Source organism: Sminthopsis crassicaudata, chromosome 1 (assembly GCF_048593235.1).
Source record: "Sminthopsis crassicaudata isolate SCR6 chromosome 1, ASM4859323v1, whole genome shotgun sequence".
NCBI classification, from domain to species: domain Eukaryota; kingdom Metazoa; phylum Chordata; class Mammalia; order Dasyuromorphia; family Dasyuridae; genus Sminthopsis; species Sminthopsis crassicaudata.
The window spans coordinates 702,020,807-702,048,410 of record NC_133617.1 but is presented as its reverse complement, the minus strand read 5'-3'; the positions used below and the strand labels follow the sequence as shown (position 1 = coordinate 702,048,410).

General features: G+C 39.5%; 1 protein-coding gene across 16 annotated transcripts in view; it reads right to left on the bottom strand.

Annotated features, from left to right (window-relative positions):
• Positions 1–7,107: 7,107 nt before the first annotated feature.
• The window catches only part of TMCC1 (transmembrane and coiled-coil domain family 1), a 259,340-nt gene continuing 238,843 nt past the window's right edge, over positions 7,108–27,604 (bottom strand). For 15 of the 16 annotated variants that reach the window (XM_074283840.1, XM_074283839.1, XM_074283843.1 and 12 more), the window contains 3 exons: positions 23,517–24,457; positions 10,408–10,543; positions 7,108–8,374 (listed from right to left, as the gene is read on the bottom strand). In XM_074283840.1, coding sequence (XP_074139941.1) covers positions 8,060–8,374; positions 10,408–10,543; positions 23,517–24,457 — 1,392 coding nt within the window. In that variant the 3' untranslated portion in view covers positions 7,108–8,059. Of the gene's footprint in view, positions 8,375–10,407; positions 10,544–23,516; positions 24,458–27,070; positions 27,227–27,604 lie in introns of those variants that run through there. The other variant, XM_074283851.1, reaches the window with a different exon arrangement.

Sequence of the window (27,604 nt, the reverse complement as noted above, 5' to 3'; positions counted from 1 at the left end):
TGTTAGTTGATGGTATTTAGTACCTTGATCCATGTTTAGGCTGCCAAAAAAGAAAAAAAAAAACTGGAAAGCACAAGATTGCTGAGAATAGAAGGGTATGTGGTTTATTTGGAAAGAACCTCATGTCCCATTTATTTCCTTAGCTCAGAGGAGGTTGCTTTTATAGTAAGTTTATGAGTTGTAGATAGGAAGCTATCCCACTCACAAAAGTAGACTCACAATCAACTTCAGGGGCCTGGAGTACTGGCTGGCAACAGAAAAGATTCCTCTTTGGAGCAGATCTCTTTCCATTGTAATTTCGGCCCATTTTCTCTTGTTGGGTCCTTTAAAAAATAACAGATGTTCTGTGTCTTCACAAATAACTATATAAAACCATCAGGGAGTTAATTATATTACTGCCAAGTCTTCTCTTCTACTAATTGAACACCATAAACTCCTTTTCACCTCTATTTACTCGGCTTCTTCCCATTCTTTTAGTCATATTTATGGGTTAGATGCTCTCCAGATTCTACACAGGAGAATAAAGTAAGTAGAAGCAATGGGATACAGTGGATAAAACAGAGCTGGGTTTGGAGTCTGGCAGATGTGGCCTTGAATCCCTTCAGTGACAGTTACTGACTGTGTGACCAAAGGCAAGTCACAACCTCTAAATGCTCAGACGACTCCCTAGGACTTCTCCATTAAATTATGTGGATCTGTGATCTGCATTGGTGGGGAAAGTTCCCAACAATAAAATGATACTTTGTGAGCCACATTCTTCCACATCTTGTGAATGTCCTACATGCTTATCTATGTAGAAGAGGATTTCTTTTTCAAGGGAATACAATACAACTTTAATTCTTCAAATGCTTCTGATAGCAGATGCCATGTGTTCGTTGTATGGCACCCCATTAAGTCTGTCTTAATGGAATCCATGAAATTGGGTTTCTACTAAGGGTGTTTGGGCCAAAACGAAAGATATGTACTGATAAGATAATATACAATTGTATGGCAGTCCAAATTGAACTGGTTCATAAGTACATTAATCTCTAACAGGTGTAATTATTTATGGGACACTGAGCTGGGCCCTGAATTGAATAAGAAGGGGTTGGACTAGATCACATCTGGGTAACTGAACAGCTCTTCCAATAATGCTAATTCCATACATTTGTTTATTTCAAATCATTTTGCTGCTACAAAATCCTAATTTTTTTAACACTGATATTTTTCAAACTCCACGGGTAAAGTTGTCCACACCTGTGGGGGCCTCCATTTTTTCTCCTCCCACCTTCTGAAATCTGGCTTTTAATCTCATCACTGAGCTAATGCTCTCTCCAGCTACCAATGACCCAATCCCAAATGCTGCCATTAGTTCTCATCCTTTGTTGGCCTTTGGGCAAAGCTGATGCTGCTGATCACCTCTCCAACCTGGCTTTTTGTAGTACTGCTCCATCTTGGCCTGACATCCACCTCTCTGATCACTCCTTCTCAGTCATTTCTGCTGGAGACAATGATTTGGCTCAGGGATTTCTGGCTCTAGCACTGTGCTGTCCTGATTGGGGGATGCTGCATGTGGTTCACTTTCTCTAGGAAGGCTCCTACCAGCTTCCTCTCCTTCCCTCTCCTTCCTGGCTATCTTCCCTATGGCTGCCTTGCTTCTATCATCTGTGAACTCTTTACAGTGCCATTCCTCCTCCACCACCCTTTCCAGATGTGGAACCATAATAAAGTAAGTACAACCATTGCTAACATTTCAAAATTCTCTGGACACCACATCCATCTGTGTAATCTATTAGAATGTAAGCTCCTTGAGGATAAAGACCACTTTATTTTTGTATTCATATCCTCAGTGCTTGTCCCACAATAAGGATCCTGTAAATATGAATTCATTCATTCTTTCATTTATTAATTCACACATTACTCATTTACTAGGAAGAATTATTTACTCACGTAGCTCACCTTTTTCAATCATACTCATTCCTAATGGTGTTTTGCTCTTCTTATGAACACATATTTGATAATATGTTGCAACCAACTTGGACCCACCATCAATCAACAGCATTTAAGCTGAGTTTGAAGAAAACTAAGAAGCAAAGGAATGTATCCCAGACATACCTAACTGGGGAAATAATCTGACTCTCCTTGGGTAAACGGCTCCCAGAGCTTTATATTCAGCTCTAATCGCTCTTCTGTGTTCAGGTCTTACATTATCAACTATCTTTGGACACTTTTGAACTGCATGACGTGTAGGCATCTCTAAAATAACCCATTATCCTTTCCTCACAGCTCTTTACTCACAACTCTTTCAAACTTCCATTTCTTTGGAGAGCATCACCATCCTTCCAATGACCCATGATTATAACTATATAACTGTGACTTCTAATTCTCCCTCATTCCACATAGCCAGTGTCCAGTCTTGTCAATTTTACCTCCTCTATACCTCTTTTACTTCTACTTGTTCTATTCATTTGATGACCACCCTGTGTCAAGCCCTTCTCTCTCCTCAGCTGGTCTAATACAACGGTCTCTCTTGTCCTTTCCCAATCCATCCCTCTATTTAGGAGTCCTAACCTACTTGCCTAATGTACAAGTGTGACCACGCCATTACTCTGTTCAAAAAACTTCCTGAAGTTCCCTCTTCCTTGTAGGATCAAATGCAGAGTTGTGTTTGGCTCACAATCCACTTTTCTAGTCTCCTTGTCATTTGCTCATTTCACTCATTCTATGGACCAGCCAAACAAGCATTCTTTCTCATACTGCTTTATACCGCCTCTTTCCATGACATTACATAGCTACTCCCTGTGCCTGGAATCATTCCTTCGCTTCTGCATCTTACAATTACTAGCTTTCTTCAAAGCTCAGCTTAAATGCTGTGGATTGATAATGGGTCCAAAATGGTTGCAACATATTATCAAATACATGTTCATAAGAAGTGCAAAAAAACCCCACCATTAGGAATGAGTATAATTAGAAAAGGTGAGCTATATGAGTAAAATAACCCAAATACCCTGTATCTCATGACATAGTAAAAGGATGCAACTATGTTATATGTTGCATTAAGTTGATTCTCTGTAGTGGGGTTGTAGTAAGATGAGAAAAGGAAAGATTACTACCAGCAGTAGTACAGAATCATGTGGATGAAATATCTATGTAAGAATTGAACAATGAGACACATGTTCCCCTTGAATTTGGTTCTTATTCCAAGAAGCTTTATGTTTTCACAACAAAGCATACCTAGCAGCTGATTTAGCCTCTCCTGGCCCCGCCTCCCCGCTCCGCTTTTTATTTTTCAAAACAGTGGACAATTCTTCAACATTGGCCCTTGCAATCCTCCTCCTCTTAAAACAAACAAAAAAACACCTTTGTTGAGGAAGATTATTCCCTATATTATACATTGTATAGGTAGAAGTAAAAACAGATTTACAGGGTGCTTTCTAGTTTACAAAAGTATCTTACATATCTGATCTAATCCTTTTAACAACTCTGGAGTCAGGGACTGTAATAATACCTATTTTATAACTGAGGAAAGTGAGGCTGCACGATTAAGTGATTTGCTTAGGGACACAAGCAGTACCTGTCTGAGGCCAGTTTTGTACACAGGTTTTCCTGATTCAAGGTTCAGTGATTGACCTGAGTTTCTTGGAGTGTAAGTTAGCATTCTATTAGACTAGATCTATTAGATTATTATAAATAATCTATTAGATTAGCTCTGTAACCACCTTCATTCAGTGTTACAGTATGGCCAGGGCTGAGCTTTTTCACCTTGAAGTTTCCAAAGTTTCTCATGCTTCCTGTTAGTTATTTATCAGATTGGGGATGTTATCAGGGAGAAATAAAAACAAGACATTTAAATACAACTATTAGTGGGAAAAAGTTTATCCTCAGTGAAACCTCAAATCATTTCTTCTTCCAAAATGTCAAATAAGAAGGGTATCACGTCTTCCTAAATTTTCCAATAGATATAATGATGTGAATTAATCTGATATTACTTCTATAAATTTAGGGATATAACTAAGAGCAGCCTGATATGGTGCAGCTGGAAGGGACTGATTTGTTTAAAAAAAAAAGAAAGGATGCAGTTTTCACTTCCCAATGTTTTACTAGCATCTCATTTTCAGTGATTTTTGGCAATTGAAAGTACAAAAAAAAAAAAAAAAAAAAGGCAGACAAATTGGAGTCAGACCATCGTGTTAATAGTTGAGGTCTTTATTTAAATTTTTATATACAGTAAAAGTGCTGCCAAGAAACCTGCAGCAATCAGACAAAACATAAATGTAAATCTCTCTTAACAATTAGCAGCTTAAGATCTAGCAACTACAGTGTTACGTTCACAAGTGTCATTTCTGAACTTTTCAACCCGTGCAAGTGAGTTTTTATTCTTTTACAAATTGAAAAAACACACTTACAGTCTAGTCAATGCCTACTACGGTACCACCCGGCATACACAACACGCAGACAGACATATTTTAACTCGCTAGAGTCACATTCAGAAATCCGAGTTCCATTAGGTAGAAGGGGCAACCACAGCTCTATCAACCTTGGCTTGTTTCATCACAATAATATTTGATTTGGTTATTGAATGCATATTTTTTCCAAACTGGGAGGCAGCTCCTTTTAGGACCCAGTGCAACAACAAACAGAATTCAGCATTTCATGAAACTGTACCCTACAGACACGCAAGACTGGCAACGAAACCAAAACACTGAGAGGATGAGCCCAACAGAACTGTGTTCAACATCAAGAGATCAGCAAGAAGACTCCTTCAAACTGTCTTCTCGAACTTCGGATTGTCTCCCAATTTGGGGCATGGGGTGAGAAGGAAAGGAGCCCTAATCCTCCCAGACAGAGCCTGACTTACCTGGGCTCCCCAGTTTGAGGTTATGGAACGTGCTCAACACCCCCCCTGAGGTCTAATCAGAAAGAAGTGCCTTAGGTTTAACAGAAGCAAAGAAATCATCCTATGACCTGAATGTGGTCCCCGTCCCAGGACACAGCCAGTCACACACACACCAGGGTAGGCACCAACTCATACGAGCAATCCACGAATGCCCTTCCTTCAATGAGAAGAGACGTAGCCTTTACAAGCAAAGGAGCTAGAGTCAAGTTTCCCACAAGATAACAATTGTTAGACCATTAGGATGAGGTGACAGAAGAGATTCCAGGGAAGGGGAACATCTTGGAACCACCTTAGTGCAGGGGAAGTAATCGAGTCAGAAGAAAAGGCAGCAGGGTTAGGAACATGGGGAAAAAGTGGGGGAAATGCAGACATTTGGGAAGGGAAAAGGAACAGGGTTCAAGGGGGACGTAATTGTCTCGTCTTAACTAGAATGAGCTTTTCTATTGGAAAGAGGAAGATGGAGAACTTTCTATCCCTGTCTGGCCTGGGTCTCAGGGCTTAATGAGCAAGGTATTTTAGTAAGGGCCAAGTTCAGAGTGGAGAAGAGAACAGAGAACGAAGGAGTGAGGCACCAAACACAGACCTGAGGCAAATGGAGGGGAAGCCCCTGGGGTGCACAGGCTGCTCCCCAGAGTTTCCAGTGTGCACTACAGTTAATAGTTTCCACACAACTTAAGAGACGTTCTGGCTTAACGAGTGGCAAAGAGACTGGGCTTAAGAAAGATGATGTTTGTAGCGTGTATTTTGTATCTTAGAGGTCTCTTCCCTGTTTTTAGAAAACGTATTAAAATGGATCATGGAGAAATGCATAATAGTGGAGGAAACTATTTCAGCTACATAAGGGCATTACATTCTACGGCACTCCAGTTTTTTGTTTTTGTTTTTTTAGCAATAGTTATGTTTTTAGGCAAAACAAGACTTCCAAGTATTCAGAATTCATCTGTAATGCAGTGAAAAACAGGAATGATTTCATTTCAATATAAACTTGGATGGAATACATCTCCTTTTACTCTTTCTTAAAAAAATGAATCATTGCAGCTTCTCCTAGTTTGAGGAAAGGGAGAGGGAAGAACCAGTTCATGAGGGCAATTCAAGCAGCAGATAAGCTGCCCTTTGGAGATAGGCAGGGGAAGAGCAGGAGTACCTGAGTTTTGTGATTACAGAGGTGATATGCTGAATTTCTTGGAGGAGGCACACAGGGGTTACAGGGTTAGAAGGACTAGCTGGTTAAAGCTAAGCAAGGCCGGGGCAGCCACAGGAACCCTAAACCCTGCCTTCCCAGCAAAAGGGGCAATGATAATTTCGTTCAGGAATAATTTTTTGGAATGAAGAAAATAATTAAAGCCTGGCTTCCTATTCCTAGTGCGCGGCATTCTATGTTTTGGTTGCACAGAATTGGAGCCAGGGAGAGAACAGCAGGTACAGTTCGATACTGGGAATGGTGCAGAAACTCTGTGCCCTTTGTGGAGAGTCAGAAGCATGCACTCCAATAGCATGAGGGTGTTAGTTAAAGAAAAGAGAGGGGCTGGCTCAATATCTCTCCACATAATAGAATTCATATTCAAAAAGAAAAAGAAAAATCACACAAACTACAGAACCCAGATTGACAATAATTCTGTTAGGAAAGCCAGTGAAGGACAGCAGATCACTGACAAAACATTCATACACATGCCTTAGGAACAGCCTTCATCACCTAACATATTTTCTTGTTCTCATTCAAGGGAATCATCTCAAGTTGCCCCAGGGAGGCAGCCAGAATAAAGCTTTGAAAAGAAGGCTCCCCAGGCCACAGAGCTGACAGGACAAACAATTTTCCCTACCATCAGCTAGAAACGAAGGATCACTTTGGCTTCAGTTGCTGGGGATGCTTTGTTGTATAAATAAAAAGAAAAACTAAAGTGATTGATTTAGGGCTGATTATTTCTTGATAAAGTCTCCTTTAGACTTTCCTAAAAAATGCCCCAGTTCAGCTTAGGAAATAAAGTAAATTTTAAGGGAAATACTCCCTATTTTGATAGTGCTGGTTTGAGATTCATAGAGTCACCATCATTTCCCAACTAAGCCAACTCCATTGGGGGGCGGGGGGAAATGATGGAGAGAGAGGAAAAATGTTCTAAGATATTGCAACTCTAAGCATGAGGCAACAGAGGGCGGCATTTGCAAGGTCTCACTTTTCCTCAAATTGTTTAGAGACAAGACAGAGCACATTTAATTATCCACACATTTCTTCATTTAAAAACATCACTTCTTTATTTCGAGGAAAAAAAACACCCTCCCAGCCCCTTCCAAAAAAAACCCAATAATTATAATTAATAATAATAATAATAACAATAATAAAAAATCCTATTAGAAACCATAAGGAAGCACTGAGAGTTTGAGTATTACATTCTTCAAGTATGCTGTTCGGATTTTTTTATTTTTTAAATCTGTGACTATACACATATATATATATAAAAAAAAAAAAAAACCTTAAAAGTGCGGCCAAGGGCTTTTGCTTAAGATTAAGTGTTTAGAGGGCTACTTCAAAATACTGTAGTAGGGACTGTGCAGTTATCCTGTCGGGCGTGACACTGTATCCTTGCAAAAGGGGAAGGGCCCAGATATAAAAATGACCACCCTTCGAGATGCACGTGAGTGGCTGCCATTAGCGTGGATGCGGTGGGGCCGATCCACGTGTTCCTCCATGCGTATTCCGCGGCTAAGGAAGATCCAGCCTGAATCCGTGACTTCAGACATGGAATGTGCTAGGATTTCTCAGTCAAGGGGAGCCTGGGGAAGGAGGGTCTGGGACGTTCCCAGACAAGGCAGGTGGCTAGGCCTAACTGGCTGAAGTGGACTCCTCTTTCTATAGGGTTGTAGTGCAGTAGTTCGAGCCGGAATTTAGAATGCCCATCGCTGTGCTCCGGATTGTGTTGGTTTATGTTAAAGGATCTTTTGAAGGTTTGCATCCCAGGAGAATCATGCTACATAAAAATGATCCAGGATTTTTGCCCAAAAAACTTCTTGGATAAAATCTAAAAAATACTATTGCAATCGCGTCTCTCAGAGAAAAAACGTTATTCTAAATGTAAACAGATTCACTCGACTCTTTCTTGTCGTTTAAAACTTCAGAGTAGTCAGGCTGCTGTCTAAATCTCTGCTGCATGCACGCGCCGGGGTCGGGGAGCAGCTGCCTCCGTGTCATCATCTTGGGGACGAAAAGAAGCGTTCCACGTAGCCAAAGATGGCGTCCCAGTGCTTCCATAGAAAGGCAATGAAAACCACAAGGAATAAAGTGCTGAACGTCCTGCTGCGAGTCTTCATGAGAGGGACCACACAGTTGGCTACGGTGGAGACAAAGACCAAGAGGACAGCCATCACGGCCAGGAGGATGTTGATGAACTTGCCCAGGAGGTTGCGGGCGGTGGCGTTCTCCAGTCCTTCCAGCTGTACCACCTGCTGCTGCTGCTGCTGCAATTCCATCTTGGAGATCCGGGTCTGGCACGCCTCCAGAGCCTCCTGTGGGCCAGAACAGGGAACAGGTAAGTCTTCCAAGAGCCCCCCTCTAGTGACAGGGTACCCACACTAGAAAGATATCACATTCAAAGCATGCACACTGGGGGGTGGGGGCTCTCTCAGCAAGTCAAGTAACTTATTGGCCCCTCAAGAAATTGGACAACAGCCCTGCTGCCCTGCGCTCTGCTCTGCCTGTCTCAGAGACTGCTATTAGGAAGAAGAGCAGTGGCTCTCACTGAACACGTTCAAAACCCCCAGGATTCTTCCATTCAGGACATTTGTCTTTCAAAGTGAGGCTCGTTCCTTTTAATTCGAGCAAATGACTGACATGTGGATTATTCCCACAGGGCACAGATGAGGCTGAGAGCCATCTCTGATGCTGCTGACTTTATAACTTCTGGGTTCCTCCTTCCCATGCCCTCTGAAGGCACAGATGGATATTTAGCATTGCTTTGTGGGTATGCACCAAACACAAAAAATGATAATCTAATGGCTCTGCTAATGAGTTTATTTTAATCCCTCCATGTTTCAAGGACACAGATTCCTTCTGACTGCTTATAGCAGAGGTTTTCATCCCATGTTTTATCCCAGAATTTCAAATAGGAAACCCAGACACTTTTACCTGGGCACATCACTGCCAACCTTCTGGGAGCTTAGGTAACATTCCTAGCAGTTTTATTTGATGGACTGAACGAGGGTGGGATTGCCTCCTATTTTCTTACATTTTTACAAGCTCAAGAGTCCAGCCAGGTAGGGACAGACTGAAAATGGAGATTTCAAGAAAAATGCATCCTAGGAAGCCTAGAAAAATATAGCATTAGGAGAAATGCTTGGAGTTAGTGGTGTCCCTCTCAAATAGATCCTTACCTCTGTGGGCCTCATATTACAAATTAACATTATTCATGTTGTTTCTATATTTTGATTTATTATTAACTGTTTTCTAATGGCATTTTAATCTGGCTCTGGCTGCATAGGGACTTTTGTGGGTTGTGAGATTGCTACCAGCAAGGTAAGTTCCTGACTCCCTTAAGCAGGCCTCTAGGTCATGCAGTACACAGAGCACTGGACCTGGAATAAGAAAGACCTGGAATGGAATCCAGTACTGTACATATGCTGGCCTGGGCTAGGCACTTAGCCTCTATCTGCCTCAGTTTCCTTGTTTGTAAAATGAGGATAACAGTATCTACCTTCCAAGGTCTCAGTGAGGAGTAAATGAAATAAAATTTGTAAAGCACTCTGTCAACCTTAAAGAGCTAAATAAATGTTGGCTATCATCCTCCTCATCAGTATCAGTGGCGGTTTATTTCATGATTTTTAAAAAAAATATCTACAAAGTTGTTACCACTCAGTAACACATTCTTGGGTAAGAAAGGTAGAATGAAGGGTGTTTATCCTTGAGTGGGAGGAGCAGTGCAAGGATGACCATTAATCTTCTCCCTGTCCCCCCTCTCCTTACCCAGGGGTACTGACAATGTTTCTGCAAAAGACTTTTGTTTGTCAGGTTAAGACAGCTGGCTACTTTATGATCAAGTTTAGTGGTCTCTGGTTATTGTGTAAAATTCAAAGCAGGACAGCTTCTGGATGTGTTAAAAGAGGAAACAGTCCAATATGCTTAGCTGAAGAGAATACACAGAGCTATCCCTTTGCTGGGACTTTCCAGTCTGCAGAGATAAACAAGCTTTCCAGGAAATGATGAAAGGAGTTTTTTCTCCAGCAAGAATGATACTCCTTTTTACCTAATTGATCCTCATTCCACATAGCTGCTAGCGCCCTTCCTGTTCTGGGTTGTATTTAAGCACCTTGGATTGCCCCTGCGCTCATTCTCTCTCTGCTTTCATACAAATATATGTGTGATATCCCTCAGAAGAAGCTCCTTGAGGGTAGTATTTCCCTTTTGTCTTTGTAGTCCTAGTAGTTGACCAACCCACTGACTGGCCAAGACTTGAGAGTTAGGAGTTTTCAGGAAACAAAGCAATCTTGAGTTTAAGGGGGTTATAGGTTGAGGGCTCATACTGTCTCTAAGCCCTGATACGAACCTGGATATCCCGGGCCCTCTCGTAAGACTGATAGGCGATTTTTTCCTCCATGCTGGCCAACTCCTGCTTTAAATTCAAGATCTCATTCTGATGGAGTTCCGTCAGATCATTTAGCTGCTCCTCTAATCGCTCACATCTGAAAAGCGGGAGAGAAAAACCAGAGAATATTACAAATTAGAATTTTTTTTGGTAATTTTTAAATTGCCTTCATAGCATATCCGATTCCCACAGTCACATGAGAAATGACAAGCAGAAGCTTTCCAAACAAAAATTCTTATCTATGAACAAATTTATCTTGTTTCTAGCACCACTTTTGTTGTTGTTGTTGCAATTAGCTATACCAAACTATCCCCATGATCTAGGTAAGAAGAATGCAACACATTTCCCAAATGAGGAACAAATTCCCAACTACAAAGTCCTACAGTGGGCCCAACTGGAACAGGTCCAGGTAACATGCTGGCTTCTAACTACCAACATTTGCTTCCCTCCTCAAGTCACAAGTGGATAGAGAACGGTAGCTTTTTCCAAAAAGAGAGAACTGCAGCTGTTATTCTATGCTTGAAATCCTCTGATAGGAGACAAACAATTGGTCTGCATAACTCTACTAAATACAGTCTCAATCTACAGGAAACATCAGGGAGGAAACTGAGAAGAAGTCATAAACTGGGGGTGTGAACAAATTCTATGGAGCAAAGAGACTGGCAACATGCCCACCATGTCCCAAAGCCCAGTGTGCCCAGAGCACACTCAAATGAACTTTAGTTTCAAGACCGCCATTTTCAGAATTTTTTTTCCCCTAGCAGAACCACCCAAACTTTGCTGTCAAGTTACCAGTGCCAACAAGCCAGAGGCACAAGACTGACTGTGTTCAGCACTGCCCAGTCACAACGTCTGAGGGCCAGCAGCTGCCACAGCCTATTCTATTTTACACAATCCATGCACAGTCAAGTTTATGTAAGGAAAAGAAATAAAAAACAGACACTAGTAAGTTTTATTTTAATAGCACACACAAAACTACTTCTACCTTGATTTGCATTAAAGCACCTGATTCTTTAAAAGATGTAACCCCATTTCTTTTACCCCACTCGTGAGTATAACAAGTGAAGAACAGAAGGTCCAGAGAAGGGAGGTGACTGCTCAGATCTGTCAGGGAAAGAGCAGTGAAGCCAGGGGCCAGGGTATTCACTTGGCTGTTTTATAAAGGTAAAATCTCCTTGTCTGAATGATCTGCTGCTCTCTAAAGAGCAAAGAACCAAACACTGAAGGGATTCATATCAATAATACCTCTATCTGTGGCTTCTTCTAGATAGTCCTTGTTTCCCCTCTTCCTCTAAGGATTTCTTAAATTTGGTCCATGAATTTATCTTTTTAACACATTTATGACTACTTTAATTGGTGTCCTTTGTAATACTGTGCATTTTTATTTTATGCATTTAAAATTATGATTTTGAGAAGGGATGCACAGGCTTCACTATGCTGACAAATGGGGTACAACAGCCCCCAAAAGTTAAACCTATTGAGGTGTTTAACATTCAACTGTATTCTCTGAGTAATGTTTCCACCACTAACTTCAAGGATAATTTAAAGTTAGCACATGCTTTACACTCAATTTTGTTCTAAATACACAAATATTTAGAATTTATTTTAGTCATTATTTTAAGGTTCTTTATTTTAAAATGTCAACATGAATCTATTTTTCAAAGCTTAATTGCTTGAGCTCAAACTGAAAACTTACTGTTTTAGTTTTGTGTTTTAGCAGGGGAGATGGTTAAGTTATAATTTGATTAGAAGGATTCCTTTTAACTTTACAAAATTAGAAGCAAAACCTGTTATCATGGCTCAGGAATCAATGCATAAAGATGTGTTTGCAATCAGTGACCACAGTATACAATGCATATTACCCTTGAAGAAACCTCCACTAAAAAGACAAATCCACAATTCTGTGTAGTTAAGATTCCTGATGAATGAGAAGCCAGATAACTTCATAGGCTTGGAATTCCTCACCTGATACATCACCTTCAGGAAAGAGGCTAAAATATCTGGAACCAGATCAGTAAAACAATAGTTTCCCCTTGTAAAGTATTTGTAAGCAGAATAGCTGAGGCAACTGTAGCACAGGCTAGGAGAAACAGGAAGAACTAGTTTTCAGTCAAAAACAAAAACAAAAAATCCATTTCTCCCATACCTCAAGACAAAGGACTGAAAAGCAAATAGTGATTGTGATCAGACTACCTTCACTATTTCACAAACATTACATCAGGGCACTCAGGTGTATTTTAAATTAGCCTTGAGTTTCTCAGAAACCTTGGGCCAAGTATTCACCAGAAAAAAGACAATATAGAATAGTGAACAATAATAGACCTAATAGAAGACCTGAGGCTTCTGATAAAGATGATAGACTGGATTAAGGTGGGCAGTCCACCTTACACACACACACACACACTTCATAAAACAAAACAAAACAAAAAAAAAAACACCCCAAATATAGCACCAGGCCAAATGATGATGAATAAATCCAGTAAGAAACTACAATGACCATTGCAAAACTAGACAAAGAATTATTCAGAACCTCTAGAGGTTCCTGTTCCTGTTCCCTAGAGAACAGGAAAGTGTGCTTGACTGAAAATCCAGCACCAATGAAGTCAAAGGAGATAGAGCCAAAATAGATATTTAGGAGATACCTGTAGCCCCTAAATTTCTGTACAGAAGCAGCAAGAGCACAGGGCTCCTACAAGAAAGTTCTAGAACAACTGGAAACTTACAATGTGACCTTGGAAGCAAGTGGGAATAGTAGTAATCAATCCCAAATATTTCCTAATTCTGGTTCCTTAAACATCCTGAAGGATGGATCTTGATGATTTCTTGCTCTGAACATCAAAGATTCAAGAAGGCCTAAAATCTATTAGCAATCTTAGCAAAGACACACTGTGAAATATGGAAGTTAATGCAGAAACCCAAGGAACTCAGGTTGAGATCAAGCAGGGTCAAATCCTCTAATGGAGGGAAGAGCCTAGTCCTAGTACAAAGTTCCAGTGTCCTAGAGCTGGAAAGATGAATAAACAGAAGAAGGCCCTATCCTCTCCACTATGAAAAGTTATTTTAGATCCAAAAATTGCCAAAAATCCAACACAAGAGATAATCACTCCATAATATGTGCAAGTAGAACCTCAAACAAAAAAATGGATCTTCCATAAGGAAGTATATTAATCTCTAGAAGTGAAATGGAAAATAAAAGCTCTGTGAGGAAAAAATAACTTAGAAAAAAAAAGTAGTAAAGCTCACTCAAAAAATGAATATCTTGAGAACTAGAACAGACCAGAGAGAAATAAGTGACTTCAAGAGACAATAAGAAACATTATAGCAAAATAAAAAGAATGAGGAAAAAAGAGAAAAAAATAATAAGCAGTACCTGCTTTCAGAAACACCTAACTTGGAAAATAGGTCAAGGATAATTTAAGGTTCATTGGATTCTCTGGATATTAGAATTAAAAAAAAAAGCCTAGATATTTTATTTCAAGAAATCCTAAGTGAAAATGAGTCAATTTATTAAAATGGGGGCAATGTGAAGAAAGAATCTACTGCTTACTTTCTGAGGGGAACTCCAAAGGAAAAGTCCTAAAACACTTATAGCCAAAATTCAGAGCTTCCATGTTAAAGAAAAAATACTGCAAATAGAAGTAACAGGGAACCACAGTCAAGATCACACATGACTAAGTAGCTTCTACTATAAATAAGCGAAGAAACTCTGTTCCTCTAATCTATTTATTATCTCCCTCTTTATGCCTAAATCATGGACCCATTTTGATCTTATCTTGGTATATGGTGTTAAGTGTGGATCCATATCTAATTTCTGCCATACTAATTTCCAGTTTTCCCAACAGTTTTTTCCGAATAATGAATTTTTATCCTTAATGTTGGTATCTTTGGGTTTGTCAAAGATTAGGTTGCTATATATGTATCCTTTTTTGTCCTTTGTATCTAATCTGTTCCACTGATCTACCAGTCTATTTCTTAGCCAACACCAAATGGTTTTGGTGACTGCTGCTATATAATATATAAGCGAAGAAACTCAAAATGAAATATAAACTTGGGGTACAATATTCCAAAAGGCAAAAGATGTAGGATCAATAGGGGGAGGAGAATCAATATTTCTTCTGAGTCTTAAAGTCTTCAAAGAGTAATGAGGGGATTAAATAAGAAAAACAGAAGACTCAGTGGAGTAGACTGGCTCTGTTCTGAGGGTTTTAAAAATTGTAAAAAAAGAGGTAAAAGGAACACAGTAGTGTAGAAGGCAGAAGAAAGTGTAGTGTTAGAAATTACTTTCTTATAATTATATGGATGAGAAAGTGGTATACAAACAGGGAAAGTTGTGGGAGAACATCTATGGAATCCTCTCTAATCTGTACTAAGCATATTCATACTTAAACAAATACCAAAAGTATGGTCTATAAAAACATGTGGTACTAAGTGTGGGTGTTTGGAGGAAGGGTGTTAAAGGAGAAGATGATACTGGGAGGGAATAATTATAAGCATAACAAACTTTCTTATCCTGAAGGTGAGATTAAAATGAACAGAAAAAATCTAGAAATTCAGGGAATGTCTATTAATTGGAGAACGGCATTATGGGATGTAACAATATTGCAAAAAAAAAAAAAAAGGAATACTACAATTATAAGAAACAATTAAAGAGATGATTTCAGAGAATTTTGGGAACTATAAACTTATATAGAGTGAACTGAAAAGAACTGGGATTATAATTTGTATGACAAGAAAAATATTGTTTAGAAAAACAATTTTTGAGATAATGATAAATGTTGAAGGGGATGTGGGAAAACTGGGACACTAATGCATTGCTGGCGGATGATCCAACAATTCTGGAGAACAATTTGGAACTACGCCCACAAGGCTATCAAATTGTACATACCCTTTAATTCAGCAGTGTCACTATTGGGTCTGTATCCCAAAGAGATCATAAAAGAGGGGAAAGGACCCACATGCAGCTCTTTTTGTGGTGGTAAGAAATTGGAAAATGAGTAGATGCTCATCAATTGAGGAATGGCTGTTATGGTATATGAAAGTAACTATAAAAAATGAAGAGCAGGCTGATTTTAGAAAGGCCTGGAAAGATTTACATGAATTGATATTGAGTCAAACAAGCAGAACCATGAATATATTGTACACAATAACAGCAAGAATGTGCAATGTTCAACTATGAAAGGCTTGGTTCTTTTCAGTGGTTCAGTGATCTGAAACAATCCCAATAAAGTTTGGATAAAAAACGCTATCTACATCCAGAAAGAGAACTACGGAGACTGAATGTAAATCAACATATGCTATGTTCACAGTTTTTTTCTATTTTTCTCTCATACTGTCCCAACATAATTCATAAAGAAATGTAAATTTAAGAAGTTAATATACATGTATAACCAGAAAATTAAAACAATTTAAAAAAAGAATTAATTCTAGATTCCATTTATTAATGAAGATTGAAAACAAACTGTATAGTGACCCCATATATAAGCCTGGCCCATAAGGGCATGACTCAACCAAAGCCTCTGCCAAGTCTTCCAGAACTGGGTGTAATATACAGTAAAGGCAGTGTCTGAGGCTTAAGAAATATCATTACAGGCCTTCTGTTTGGCTTTTCTCTGACCAGCCTGGACAAAGCTGAACACTAGTGCTGTTTTCCTTCCACGTAAAGCACTCGCAAAAGTCCAGAGGGATTGTGAAAATGGAGTAGCAATAATCATTGTGGCATGGGATTGGAGGGAGGCAGTTATGGGATGAAGAAGCTTGAGACTGTACTTCTTGACCAAGAATTCACAAAAGTTACTGATGTAAGTGCTTGTTTTTAATTAAGGTACATGCTTTTAATGTTACAATGAGAAAAATAAGATATCCTGTAATCAAAAATCAAAAAAGGGAAAAGCACCCACATGTGCAAAAATGTTTGTGGCAACCCTTTTTGTAGTAGCTAGAAACTGGAATCTGAGTGAATGCCCATCAGTTGGAGGATGGCAGAATAATTTATGGTATATGAATGTAATAGAATATTGCTTTTCTATAAGAAACAATTAGCAGGATGATTTCTGAGAAGCCTGGAGAGACTTACGTGAACTGATGTTAAGTGAAATGAACAGAATCAGAAAATAATTATACTTGGCAACAAGATTATGTCATGATCAATTTTGATGGCTGTAGTTTTTTTTTTTTTTCCTCCCAACAAACAACAAGGTGATTCAGGCCAATTCCAATAGATTTGTGATGAAAAAAGCCATCTGTACCCAGAGTGAGGGCTATTGGGATTGAATGTGGATTACAACATAGTATTTTCACCTTTTTTGCTGTTTTTTGCTTGCTTGTTTTCCTTCTCTTGTTTCTCCCTCTTTTGATCTGATTTTTCTTATGCAGCATGATAATTATGGAAATATGTTTAGAAGAACTGCACATGTTTAACCTATATTATTACTTGTTATAGGGAGGGAGTGGAGGAAGGAAGGGGGAAAATTTTAGAAAGCAAAGTTTTGCAAGGGTAAATATTAATAATTATATTTTCATGTATTATGAGAAACAAAAAGCTATTATTAATATTTTTTTTAAAAATAAGGTACCTATTTAGAGAAATGGACACAATGATTGAGATTCATAAACAATGTCCCACTGACCTTCATCACAAACTGCAGAGAGTTTTTCCCCTGGAGTAGGACAGAGCTTTAGCAATTGTTTCACCTATCTGCCTACAGCAGAGAAATCAAAAAAGAGAGGTTTTTGAGCTAATTTAAGCATTTGAACATTCACACACTAAAGAGCAGGTCTTACTTTAATCAATCAAGAACTTAGAAAGTTACCGATTACTGTTTTTCACACTGGGGACACAAACACAATGAGTTAGACAACCCTCATCCTTAAGAAGGTTGAATTCTACTGTCAAAAACTACATGGACACAAAAACACACTAAACACATACAGAGAGAAACTCAGTTTGAGGAAGTAAATGATTTACCTAAGGCTACAGAGCCTAAGGGAGGATTTGAACTCTGCTCTTGCAGAATCCAGGACCAATACCATCTCCTGTGCTGAGGGAGAAGGGGATAGGAGTAGGGAGAGATGGGAGAAGCCAGAAGACTGGAGAGTAGATTTGCATTTTTCTCCCATACAGAATGAGAGAAGAAATCAAGCAAGGACTAACAAGAAGATTGCCTTGGAGCAAGGGCCAGCAGAAGGGGGAAAGAATCATTGGTAATGTCACTGGGTGTCAGTGTTCAGTCTCCTCTCAGCTGCTTTTGTTCAGTAGCAGAGAAGAAGGGAGTGGGAAACTGAGGTCCCAAGTTCACCAAGGGATGAAGGATGGAAAGAGGGATGGAGGGATTCCAGAGCAGAGAAGAAAGAGGTAAGTTCCTTAGTATTAGGGCAAGAGTTGGGAAGAAGAGGAATCCCAGAAGTAGGGAGCTGAATTTGAGAGATTTGGGAGAATGATCTGAATGCTGATACATAATCTACCTGAAAACTTAATCTAGTTAATATCATATGAGGAAAGGTTACTGCTGAGTAACTGTGGCTAAGGGTGAGTCTAGAAATAAAAGTCGAGAGTAAGGATTATTGGGATCTTCATCCAGGAAAATCTCCCAAACAGCTTCCTGTGTTCTTTCCATTTAGAATCTATTTACTTTTCCTTCATATGCAATTCTAATAAGCTTGTGGCCTACCACAGGTAAGAAACCAACATTCTAACCAAGAGGTCCAGGTATGGCAGTGGAAAAATGAAAACAAACAAAAAAGCTCTCCACAAGAACAGATACAGAACTCAAAAAACACAGGCTTATTTAGCATGTGGACACATAGCCCTTCACACCTCCATGGACTCTGAAGGCTTGTATCCTCTTCTTAAAAAGATCAAATGATGTTTACTATGCTCTTAAAAAGCAGAAAAATGTGTTTTAGAGAGATTGTCATCACAACTGGTTAAAATTTAACTGATTCCATAGTTATTTGGAAAACTCACTTATTGAGAATACTTTATTTTCCAAAGCTGTTGGAGAAGGTATTTTAAGTATTTTAACATTCTCTGGCATAGAATAGCTATTCAAAACAGATTGGTTGAATAAGTGAATTGTTCCTGGGATGGTGATAGGAATAGGATCTAAGCTCCAGTGGTTTTTAAAGAAGCTTCTTGAGAGAAAAACAGAAACCAGTAATGCCTCAGGATGTTAAAGAATGAAATCCAAGTCTAGAGCTGATATAAGCTAAGAAAATAAGTTTGTAGAGGCTACTTTTGTCCTATTGTTTTCAAACTAAGGTATTTCCTATTAGTTTAATGGATTTATATATCCTCTTTCATCCTGGTGATTATTCTGTAAAAAGGAACATTTTGCCTACAGTAGAGAATAAAAACTGTCACAAGATAAATGAGTTTGGACTCCCTGTTGTAATGAGGAGATAATAGAGGGAGGACAAGAGTGGTTGCAATGCAAAGTAGCTCTTGGAAGTAATTTTTCTTTCTTAGCTTTTTTCCCACCAGGTCTAGATATGACATTAAGGCTTGTCAAACTGAAATCTGATGGATAAAAATATCAAGGAAGCAAGAATGACAAAGCCAGTCATCATAACTTCATCAAGAACCAGCGAAGGCATCAAAAATGGATTTTTCTGGCAGTTACCAGAATAATAGGTCATGTGAGTGCTACAGGTTTAGTTTATCTATATTTTAAGATATCATTTTACAAAGTCTCTTGTTCTATTCTTGTGAAAAAGATGGTGAGATGTGTGATCTGTGACTGTGGAGTGAGGTGGATTAGGAAGGAACTGAATGGCCCAATCCAAAGAGTACTAATGAACAACTTCCTCTGACACTGGAAGGAGTTCCCCAGTGGAGTCCCCCAAGAAATTAGTATAGTGCTTTCTGGTGGTTTCATGCGATACTTTGCTCATCAGATTTGCAGAAGATACTAAGGCTCCCAGGAGAACTCAATGAATGGCAGTGATGAGTCAGAACAGTGATTCAAAGCATATACAGCTTCTAGGGGAAACATAACAATGATGAGGTCCCCCTGACCTTCGAGTGCTTCTGTTCTAACAATCTGTCAATGATTCTAAAGTCTTCTGGCCTTTAGGTAGTCCCACAAACATTGCTGACTGTCAGATAGACAATCTGCTGGTCAGTGATAACTAAATTCCGGAGATAACAGTGAATAGACAACTTCTCAGGTCTACCTCTGGGCCATAAAATTATTATATCAATGACATGAAGAACTGGATAAATTTGTCTACTTGCTCCTGGTTCTTTGCTAAATCCTTTTGGAACTTAGTGCACTTCAATTGGTGTTACAATTACAATAAACTTTTTATGTCCTCTGACTTGGAGATGGGCTCAAGTTTGTACATTCTTTTGAGATACTTCACAACACTGGTCTCTGACCCCAACTTTTTGGGGTTTCCCTTCTGAACTTCAACAGTACCACTACTTCTGTCCCCTAGGAGTGTCTAATCTTTAGACACAAAAATGGTAATAGTTTAAGCCTTCCTCTTTCTTGTCCCTTCTTGGGCATTCATCAATATCTACAGATATATCTGTCATAGATATAGACAGACAGATAGACAGATAACTCTACAGAAAAGCAGAGAGAGGCATAGATATGCTATGGGTCACAAAACTGCCTCCACTAAGGAAAGTGGAGGACTTTGGGAAAGAATGACTTCTGGATGGGGAACAAGGCTCAGCTGGAGAGAGAAACGGCCACACCAATGACAGGCTCCTATTCTGCACCTGCACACCTTCTTCCCTGCCCCTGCTACGGTCCTTCCTCACCGATCCCCACCTACTTCTGTCTTCTTCCAATAAACCTCTCCTCCATCCTTCACCCGCCGGTCCTCAGCCCTTTCCTGGAGCTCCTCCTTTCCAAAATACATCCAGATCAATTATTACTCTCTTTGTCCAAGCCTCTGACAATTTGGTGCCACTTTATTTTCCCCAAACCAAGCCTTCTTCAGGTACCCCTGATCTTATTCCTTCCATCTTCTCCAAGAGACTGCCTCTTTCCTTGCCCTTCCTCTTTCTTCTCTTCCCTCCCTCCCTCCTCCCTCTTCAACCTCTCCCTATTTACAGCTTCCTTTCTCTACTGCCTACAAACATTTCCAAGTCCCCACCTATTCTTAAATCTTTTACTGGCCCCTACTATCACCTCAAGTCATCATTCTCTGCCTCTACTTTTACCATCAAACTCCTGGAAAAGTGACTCTACTTCCTACTGCTTTCACCACTTCCTTCCTTTCTTCCCTCCCTCTCCCCTCTCTTTGCCATCTGACTTCTAACCTCATCTCCCCACACTGATTGAGGATCTCTCCTGGAGATTATACTCTGCTGGATGTCATGACACTCCCGGCTCTCCTATCAGCAGCTGGCTGGATCTCGGTTTCCTGGGTTGGGTCATGAAGACCAGTACTTTGTGGGTGGACCTCCTGGTCTCAGTCAAGAGCATTCTTTTCTTCTGTCTGCACAATCTCACTAGGTGATCTCATCAGTTCTCACTTAATCACTGTCTCCTTGCGGATGACTCACACATTAAGATATCCATCCACAGAGTCTGTCTCCTTCTCAGCCCTTATCTCCAACTGCCTCTTGGACATTTCGAACTGACAGCCCAGACACATCTTAGACTGAGCAGGTGCAGAAAAGAATGCAGGACCTCAATCCTCCTCAGTTTTCCCATTTCTGTGAAATGTACCTCTAGTTTCTCATCTCCCATGTTCACAGCACGAACATACTATCTGGACTCCTACCTCTCATATCCAGTCAGTTATCAAATCCTGCCATTTCTGAAATATCTGCCACACAGCTCTTTTTGTTGTAGCTAGAAACTGGAGGATGAATGGATGTCCATCAGTTGGAGAATGGTTGGGTAAATTGTGGTATATGAAGGTTATGGAATATTATTGCTCGGTAAGAAATGACCAGCAGGAGGAATATAGAGAGGCTTGGAGAGACTTAAATCAACTGATGCTGAGTGAAATGAGCAGAACCAGAAGATCACTGTACACTTCAACAACAATACTGTATGAAGATGTATTCTGATGGAAGTGGAAATCTTCAACATAAAGAAGATCCAACTCACTTCCAGTTGATCAATGATGGACAGAGGTAGCTACACCCAGAGAAGGAACACTGGGAAGTGAATGTAAATTGTTAGCACTAATATCTGTCTGCCCAGGTTGCATGTACCTTCGGATTCTAATGTTTATTGTGCAACAAGAAAATGATATTCGCACACATGTATTGTACCTAGACTATATTGTAACACATGTAAAATGTATGGTATTGCCTGTCGTCGGGGGGAGGGAATAGAGGGAGGGGGGGTAAATTGGAAAAATGAATACAAGGGATAATATTATAAAAAATATATATATATATAAAAAAAAAAAAAAAAAAAGAAATATCTGCCACAAATGTCATATCCTTCTCCCAACTCACAAAGCTACCACCCTTATTCAGGTCCTCATCATTTTCCATTTGGACTATCACAGTGGTCTCCAAAGTCATGTCCCTGGCCTCCATCTCCACTTTATCCTCTTTACATGGCTGCCAAACAATGCTCTTTATGTGCATTTCTGATGCTACCATTCATTCACCTCCTTAATACATTTCCATGGCTCCCTACTGTGCCCAGGGTACAATGTTAATCTCCCTTCACAACTTGGATCTAACCATTCTGTCAGCCTTATTATGTTACTCCTCCTTCCCATACATGGTATATATACAGTTTCCTTCTTTACTTCTGTCTCAGAGAATCCCTTTCTTCCTTCAAGACTTAGTCCCATGTTCTACACAAAACCTCCTTAGCCTTAATTCCCCTCCAAATTGTTAGGGTCCTCTCTCTTCAAACAATTCAATATTAATTTGTTTTTATTTTCTACATATATACACTCCCTACTCCACAACATGCTGCTTTTTTAGAAAGAAAATAAGCTCTTTGAAAGCAAGGGAGGAGGTATCTCTGTATCTCCAGCTTTTGGCACTGTACCTACCTGTTTATTGATTAAATATAGAGTAGGTATTTAATAAATGCTTGTTCACTAACAGACATATAAAATGCTGGTTGCTATAGAAATCAAACTGAAAAAAGTTATGATAGTGTAAGGAGTTTTATGTTTTAATTTTCCCAACTGAAAACTATGGCTTGATGATTAATTTCTTCTCAAAAAGTAAAGGTTAATACTTAAAAGGGCTTTGAGATAATCAGATAAGCTACAATTTCAGAATTGGAAAAGACTTCATATATCTCTCAGCCTAAGGCTTTCATCTTAAAGAACCGGAAAATGAGGCAAAGAGTGATTAAGTACCTAGCCTGAGGTTTTATCCAGCAAGATCAAACCAGAATTAGGTCCTCTAATTGCCTTGATCTCCAGATCCCCAGCCTTCTTGCCTTTCCACTATATCTTCCTGCCTCAGTAGGACCATGATCTGCTTTTCATGGGAGAATGCTCTTTTAGGGGAACTATTGTAAGTCCTAGCATCAGGAATAACACTCCACAAGAATGTTTCTCTTATAAGGAAAAGAATAAAGATGGGGGAGGACAACATATGGAAAACAGCTAAAAAATGAACAATGTGAAATACCAAAAAGACTCTGCTTCCACCTTTCGCACAGTTATGCCTAAAAGAATCAGTCCCTTGAGAAACCTCAACTGCTATTGAACTACTTCCTGCTAAATCTGCTCCCATCCCAAAGTCCCACCAATATTTAATAAGAGTAACAGACATGTTTATCAGGACCAATTTCCTACATGGCTTTATTTCTCAGCCAGTTATTTAATACTGTACTCAAGGACCAAACACTATTTTATTATGTTTCTGTTAGCTTTGATTCCTTCAATCGACCATGACACAGCAGAGATCTACACTTGACATGTCTAGAAGAATTGTCTTGAAGAATTGAGCTTTAGAGACATGACTGCTAAAAGAGGCATAAGACGTTCTAAGGCACAAAACCCTCAAGTAGAAGCCAGAGCCCCCATGGGTTCCCCTTCCTTTCGGTAATGTTTCGTGCCCAGGTGACCCAGGAAATGTGGCTCAACTTCCTCCATCAGAAATGCATGACTGTTCCAGCAGCACTTACCTATATCGCTCCTCCTGTAAGGCCTGCATTATTAAAGAATAGTCCCTCTGATAATGCTCCTTGAGGTTTTCAAAGGATTCCTCTAGTCTGGCCTGCGTCTCTCGGATTTCCTGGATCTCATGAAGTATTGCATCAAACCCTGAGCTCTGCATCTCCAGAGTGTTTGTTTTGGAGCTTGATGCTCCCACAGGGCCTCCCCCAGTGGTACTGTTGGCTCCCACCGAGCCCGAGGTAGCACTGGAACAGTCCTCCTCACTACCATACTTTGGACTCGACTGAAAGTTGGCAATCACTCCCAGGGGCTTCCCCCCAGGCCCATCCTCTATCTGCCCTTCCTCTAAAGAGTCTTTCAGATTAGAGATATTGTCCGCACTGCCAAACTTGTTTCGAATTAATGAGGCGATCTCTCGAGGCTTGGAGACAACAGCACCCGCAGCTGAGTGGGTGGCCTGGGAGAAGCTGGAAAGTCCACCTTTGACACTGTCCACTACACCCTCACTGAAGCCAGTCACTTTTGCCCCCACATCCTTCAGCCCCTGGTGCATATCCCTGAAAACATCCTTGGGCTGCCGGGGGATTCCATTTTGCTCGACTTCTCGTAGCTTCCGATGATAGTGCTCTAGCTTTTTCTGCAACTGTAGGATGGTCTGGGCCGACTTCTGGTTTTTCTTCTCAAACACCTGCTTGATGCGGGCAGTCTGCTGTTTGTCTGCGTTATTAGCAAGTTTCAAGTATTCTGCAACATTATCGTCCCGGGCTGTTTGCTCGATTTTGATCTGTTCTGTGAGTTTTAGGATCTTCTGCTGCAGGTGGGTGATAGCTGCTTTGGTGCGCTGGGGGTCGGGCGTCCCATCCACTGAGTCGGTGTTGATGCTGCCGTCGGTGCTAGAGGTCACTGCGCTGGATGTCTGAGCAAGGCTGCTTACTTCCAACCGATCGATCTAGTATCAAAGGAAGAGAGGTGGACATTAAAAGGATGTTGAAAGTAATAGAGTTCATTCAGAATGGGGCCGGACACACTATCCACTCACATCTCTGGAAAAGTATCTACACAAATGATTTCTATAAAATGTCCCCTTTTCTGCCTTGCTGGCCTTCCTACAGGTGTATTTTGTGTTAAATGAATCACAAAGATTAAAAACAACCAATTTTATACTACAGATAAATTTAGCTACAATTGTTTCTTTAGAAAAAAATTCCTAAAAACACCTTTTAAATAGTGGCTTTTTAAAAAGGTGCTCTACCACTGTGTAAAGCAAAGCCCACCTCCTTTATCACATTCTACAAAAACAATTTAGTTAAAAACCCCAGCAATTTATAGATGCCCAAGTAGTCGTTTTAATTGATTTTTTTTTTTTTTTTTTTGAGGCTGGGGTTAGTGACTTGCCCAGGGTCACACAGCTAGGAAGTACTAAGTATCTGAAATTAGATTTGAACTCGGGTCCTCCTGAATTCAGGGCTGGTGCTGTATCCACTGCGCCACCTAGCTGCCCCCCAATTAGTCATTTTAAAACAATAATATAGTTCACAGAGTGAACTTTCATTATGCCTGTGCATTTTTACCCAAATAAAGTCAAAGCTTAATGGTTTTGCTCTGTAAATTAACAAAAGCTGGATATGATTTAATTTTCCCTGTCTGGTAGATTTGGATAAGCAAAAGTAAATGAAAAGACATCTTTAGAAGTGGCAAAAGAGTTTGTGAGAATAAATGAAAAATATTTGTAGTAATCCAGTTAAAAAGCAGGCCTATTTTATGAGTTCTTATTTTTTTAAAAAGTCTTTAAAAATAAGCTACCAAATAAAAATAATGTTAAAAATGCACTTTCCCCAACCCATAAGAATCTGTAGCAAATTCTGGTATGATAAACATATAGTAATAATAAGCTACAAGTGTGTAAGTCAACATGACAATATCCATGAAAATGAGAAATGGTCATTAGGGAGTAAAAACCTGAAAATATCAAGTGAGCAAAATGTTCAAAGTCAGTTCAAGTCAAGTCTTACAGTGTAAACACATTTTTCTCTTCTATGGGTAACCACATGTAGAATTGGAAAGAAACTGAGAAAGGAGAATCAATTTAAGCTCCAGAAAGTTAAGCTGTCCCTTCAAGATTGAGTTTCAAACTAGGGGAGAGCACAAAGATTATATAGGAGAAAAAACATTTACACTAATTCCTCCTGGGGAGAGTAGGTAATGAATGAGAGAGAAATTTAAAAAGTTTTAGAAACTGCTGCCTATTAAGGGAGTAATAATAAAATAACTACCAGAACATTCCAATAAATAATTTCTAAAGGGGATGTAAAAAAACATAAACAAAAAAAACCCAGACTCCTTCGCTCATACACTTCTCCTTAGACTTCAAGGAAAAGAATCTCCTCTCCTATATCAACCCTTCTCCCTATACATGTGTGAATATATATTTTAAGATCTTATACTCTTTGACTGATATTTCAAGGAAAAAACCTGAAGTACTTCTTCCTTGCCATTGGAAACTTAAAATACATGCAACTTAGTTTAATCTTTTCTTAGATTGAACTTATCCTTTTTTCCTAAATTTGTCCGAGTCCAGGGGCAGAAGTTCTAAGAGCATTTAGTACTTTGTTGGAGTCAATAAATTACCATTAGTGGAAATAAAGGCAATTAAAATATCAATGTTTTAATATTTGAAGGCAACAGCTAAAGAGGCTAGACATTTTGCCATTATTTTGAACATCCTTCTCAATTTTGCCAAATTTACAGGATCAGTAGATTTTAGTTTCACTTTTTTGGGCCCTACACGTCTTCTGTGGGAGTTTTTGTAAGCTGAAAAATGATCAAATGGTGGGCTAATTTAGCAGGAGGAAGGAAGAAGAGAAGGCAGGGTTCTGTATACTCAAGTCATCTGGAGTCACAAAGTAATTTGGGATGTGACTCCTTATGACCTTTAGATCTTCACAGATCTTTTAAAATTCTATCTGGCTCCTTTGAGTTCCACTTACTTTATTCAAGGACTCAAGTTCCATCTGAAAGCTGTTATTTTTAAGGTTGCTATCTTTGGGGAAAAAGAACCGACAAAAGTCATAAAAAGTTCAGTGGGAGCCTAAAAGGGTTTGCAACTTTTTGGAATGGCAAAAAGAAGTCAATAGCTAATAGACCAGTATAATTTTCCCCATGTATTAGATCTTCTTATCTTAGATTCTGAGCTATTATTTAAATGACCTAATAGAATGAATACTTCTAAAATATACATGTCACATAGGTGACAGGAAAAAGAATCAGTTTCTTAGACCTCTCATTTTCCTTCAGTGATTTGGGAAGAGTAGTTTTGTGTTCAACCCATCTGGTGACTTCTTAAAGAAGTAATTAGAAATGGATAAAAAACCTGATAGTTTCTCAGGGAAGAAAAGCGTGATTTAAATACACATGGACCACACTTGTGGCAAACTGGTATACACAAGCTTGTTTATATACTTTAAGTTTTAAAACACCTATGCAAGAGCCCTTCAAATCCCCTCTACTAAGATTGCAACTCCTAATACAGCAAGGCTTGTGGGGAAGGTTATTTCTGTCCTACCTGGGCTTTCCCGAGCCACAGCAACTTCTGCCAATGCATGGTTCCCACCACTCCCAGCTGCTACCATATCTACAACAATTCAGCTGACAGCAGTTCTCCTCAGACTTCATTCTTTAAATAAAACTAACCCATTATTTTGTCAGGGAAGTAGTTTTAAAATACCTGAAACCATGACTCAGCCCATTACTCAGTAACTCCTCCCCAGTTCTAGGCTGGCCTTAACTTTAAAGACTTTGGGGTTGGGGGAGTGGAAGGGAAGAAGCAAGATAGCATCACCAGAGTCAGGAACAAAGTTCTTAAAGGGAAAGCCACTGTGTGTACACACACACACACACACACACACACACACACACACACACACACACACATTTTAAAGATCGAAATTAAACTCCATTAAAGTAGCAATACTGAAGGAAGTAATGCAAGGATCACACTAGTCTTGTGAAAGTGGATTTTTAAAAAAAACGATAACCTTATTTAATTGTAAATATTTACAAAGTGAAAAAAAGTTTCCTTAAGAGTTACCTTTCTAAG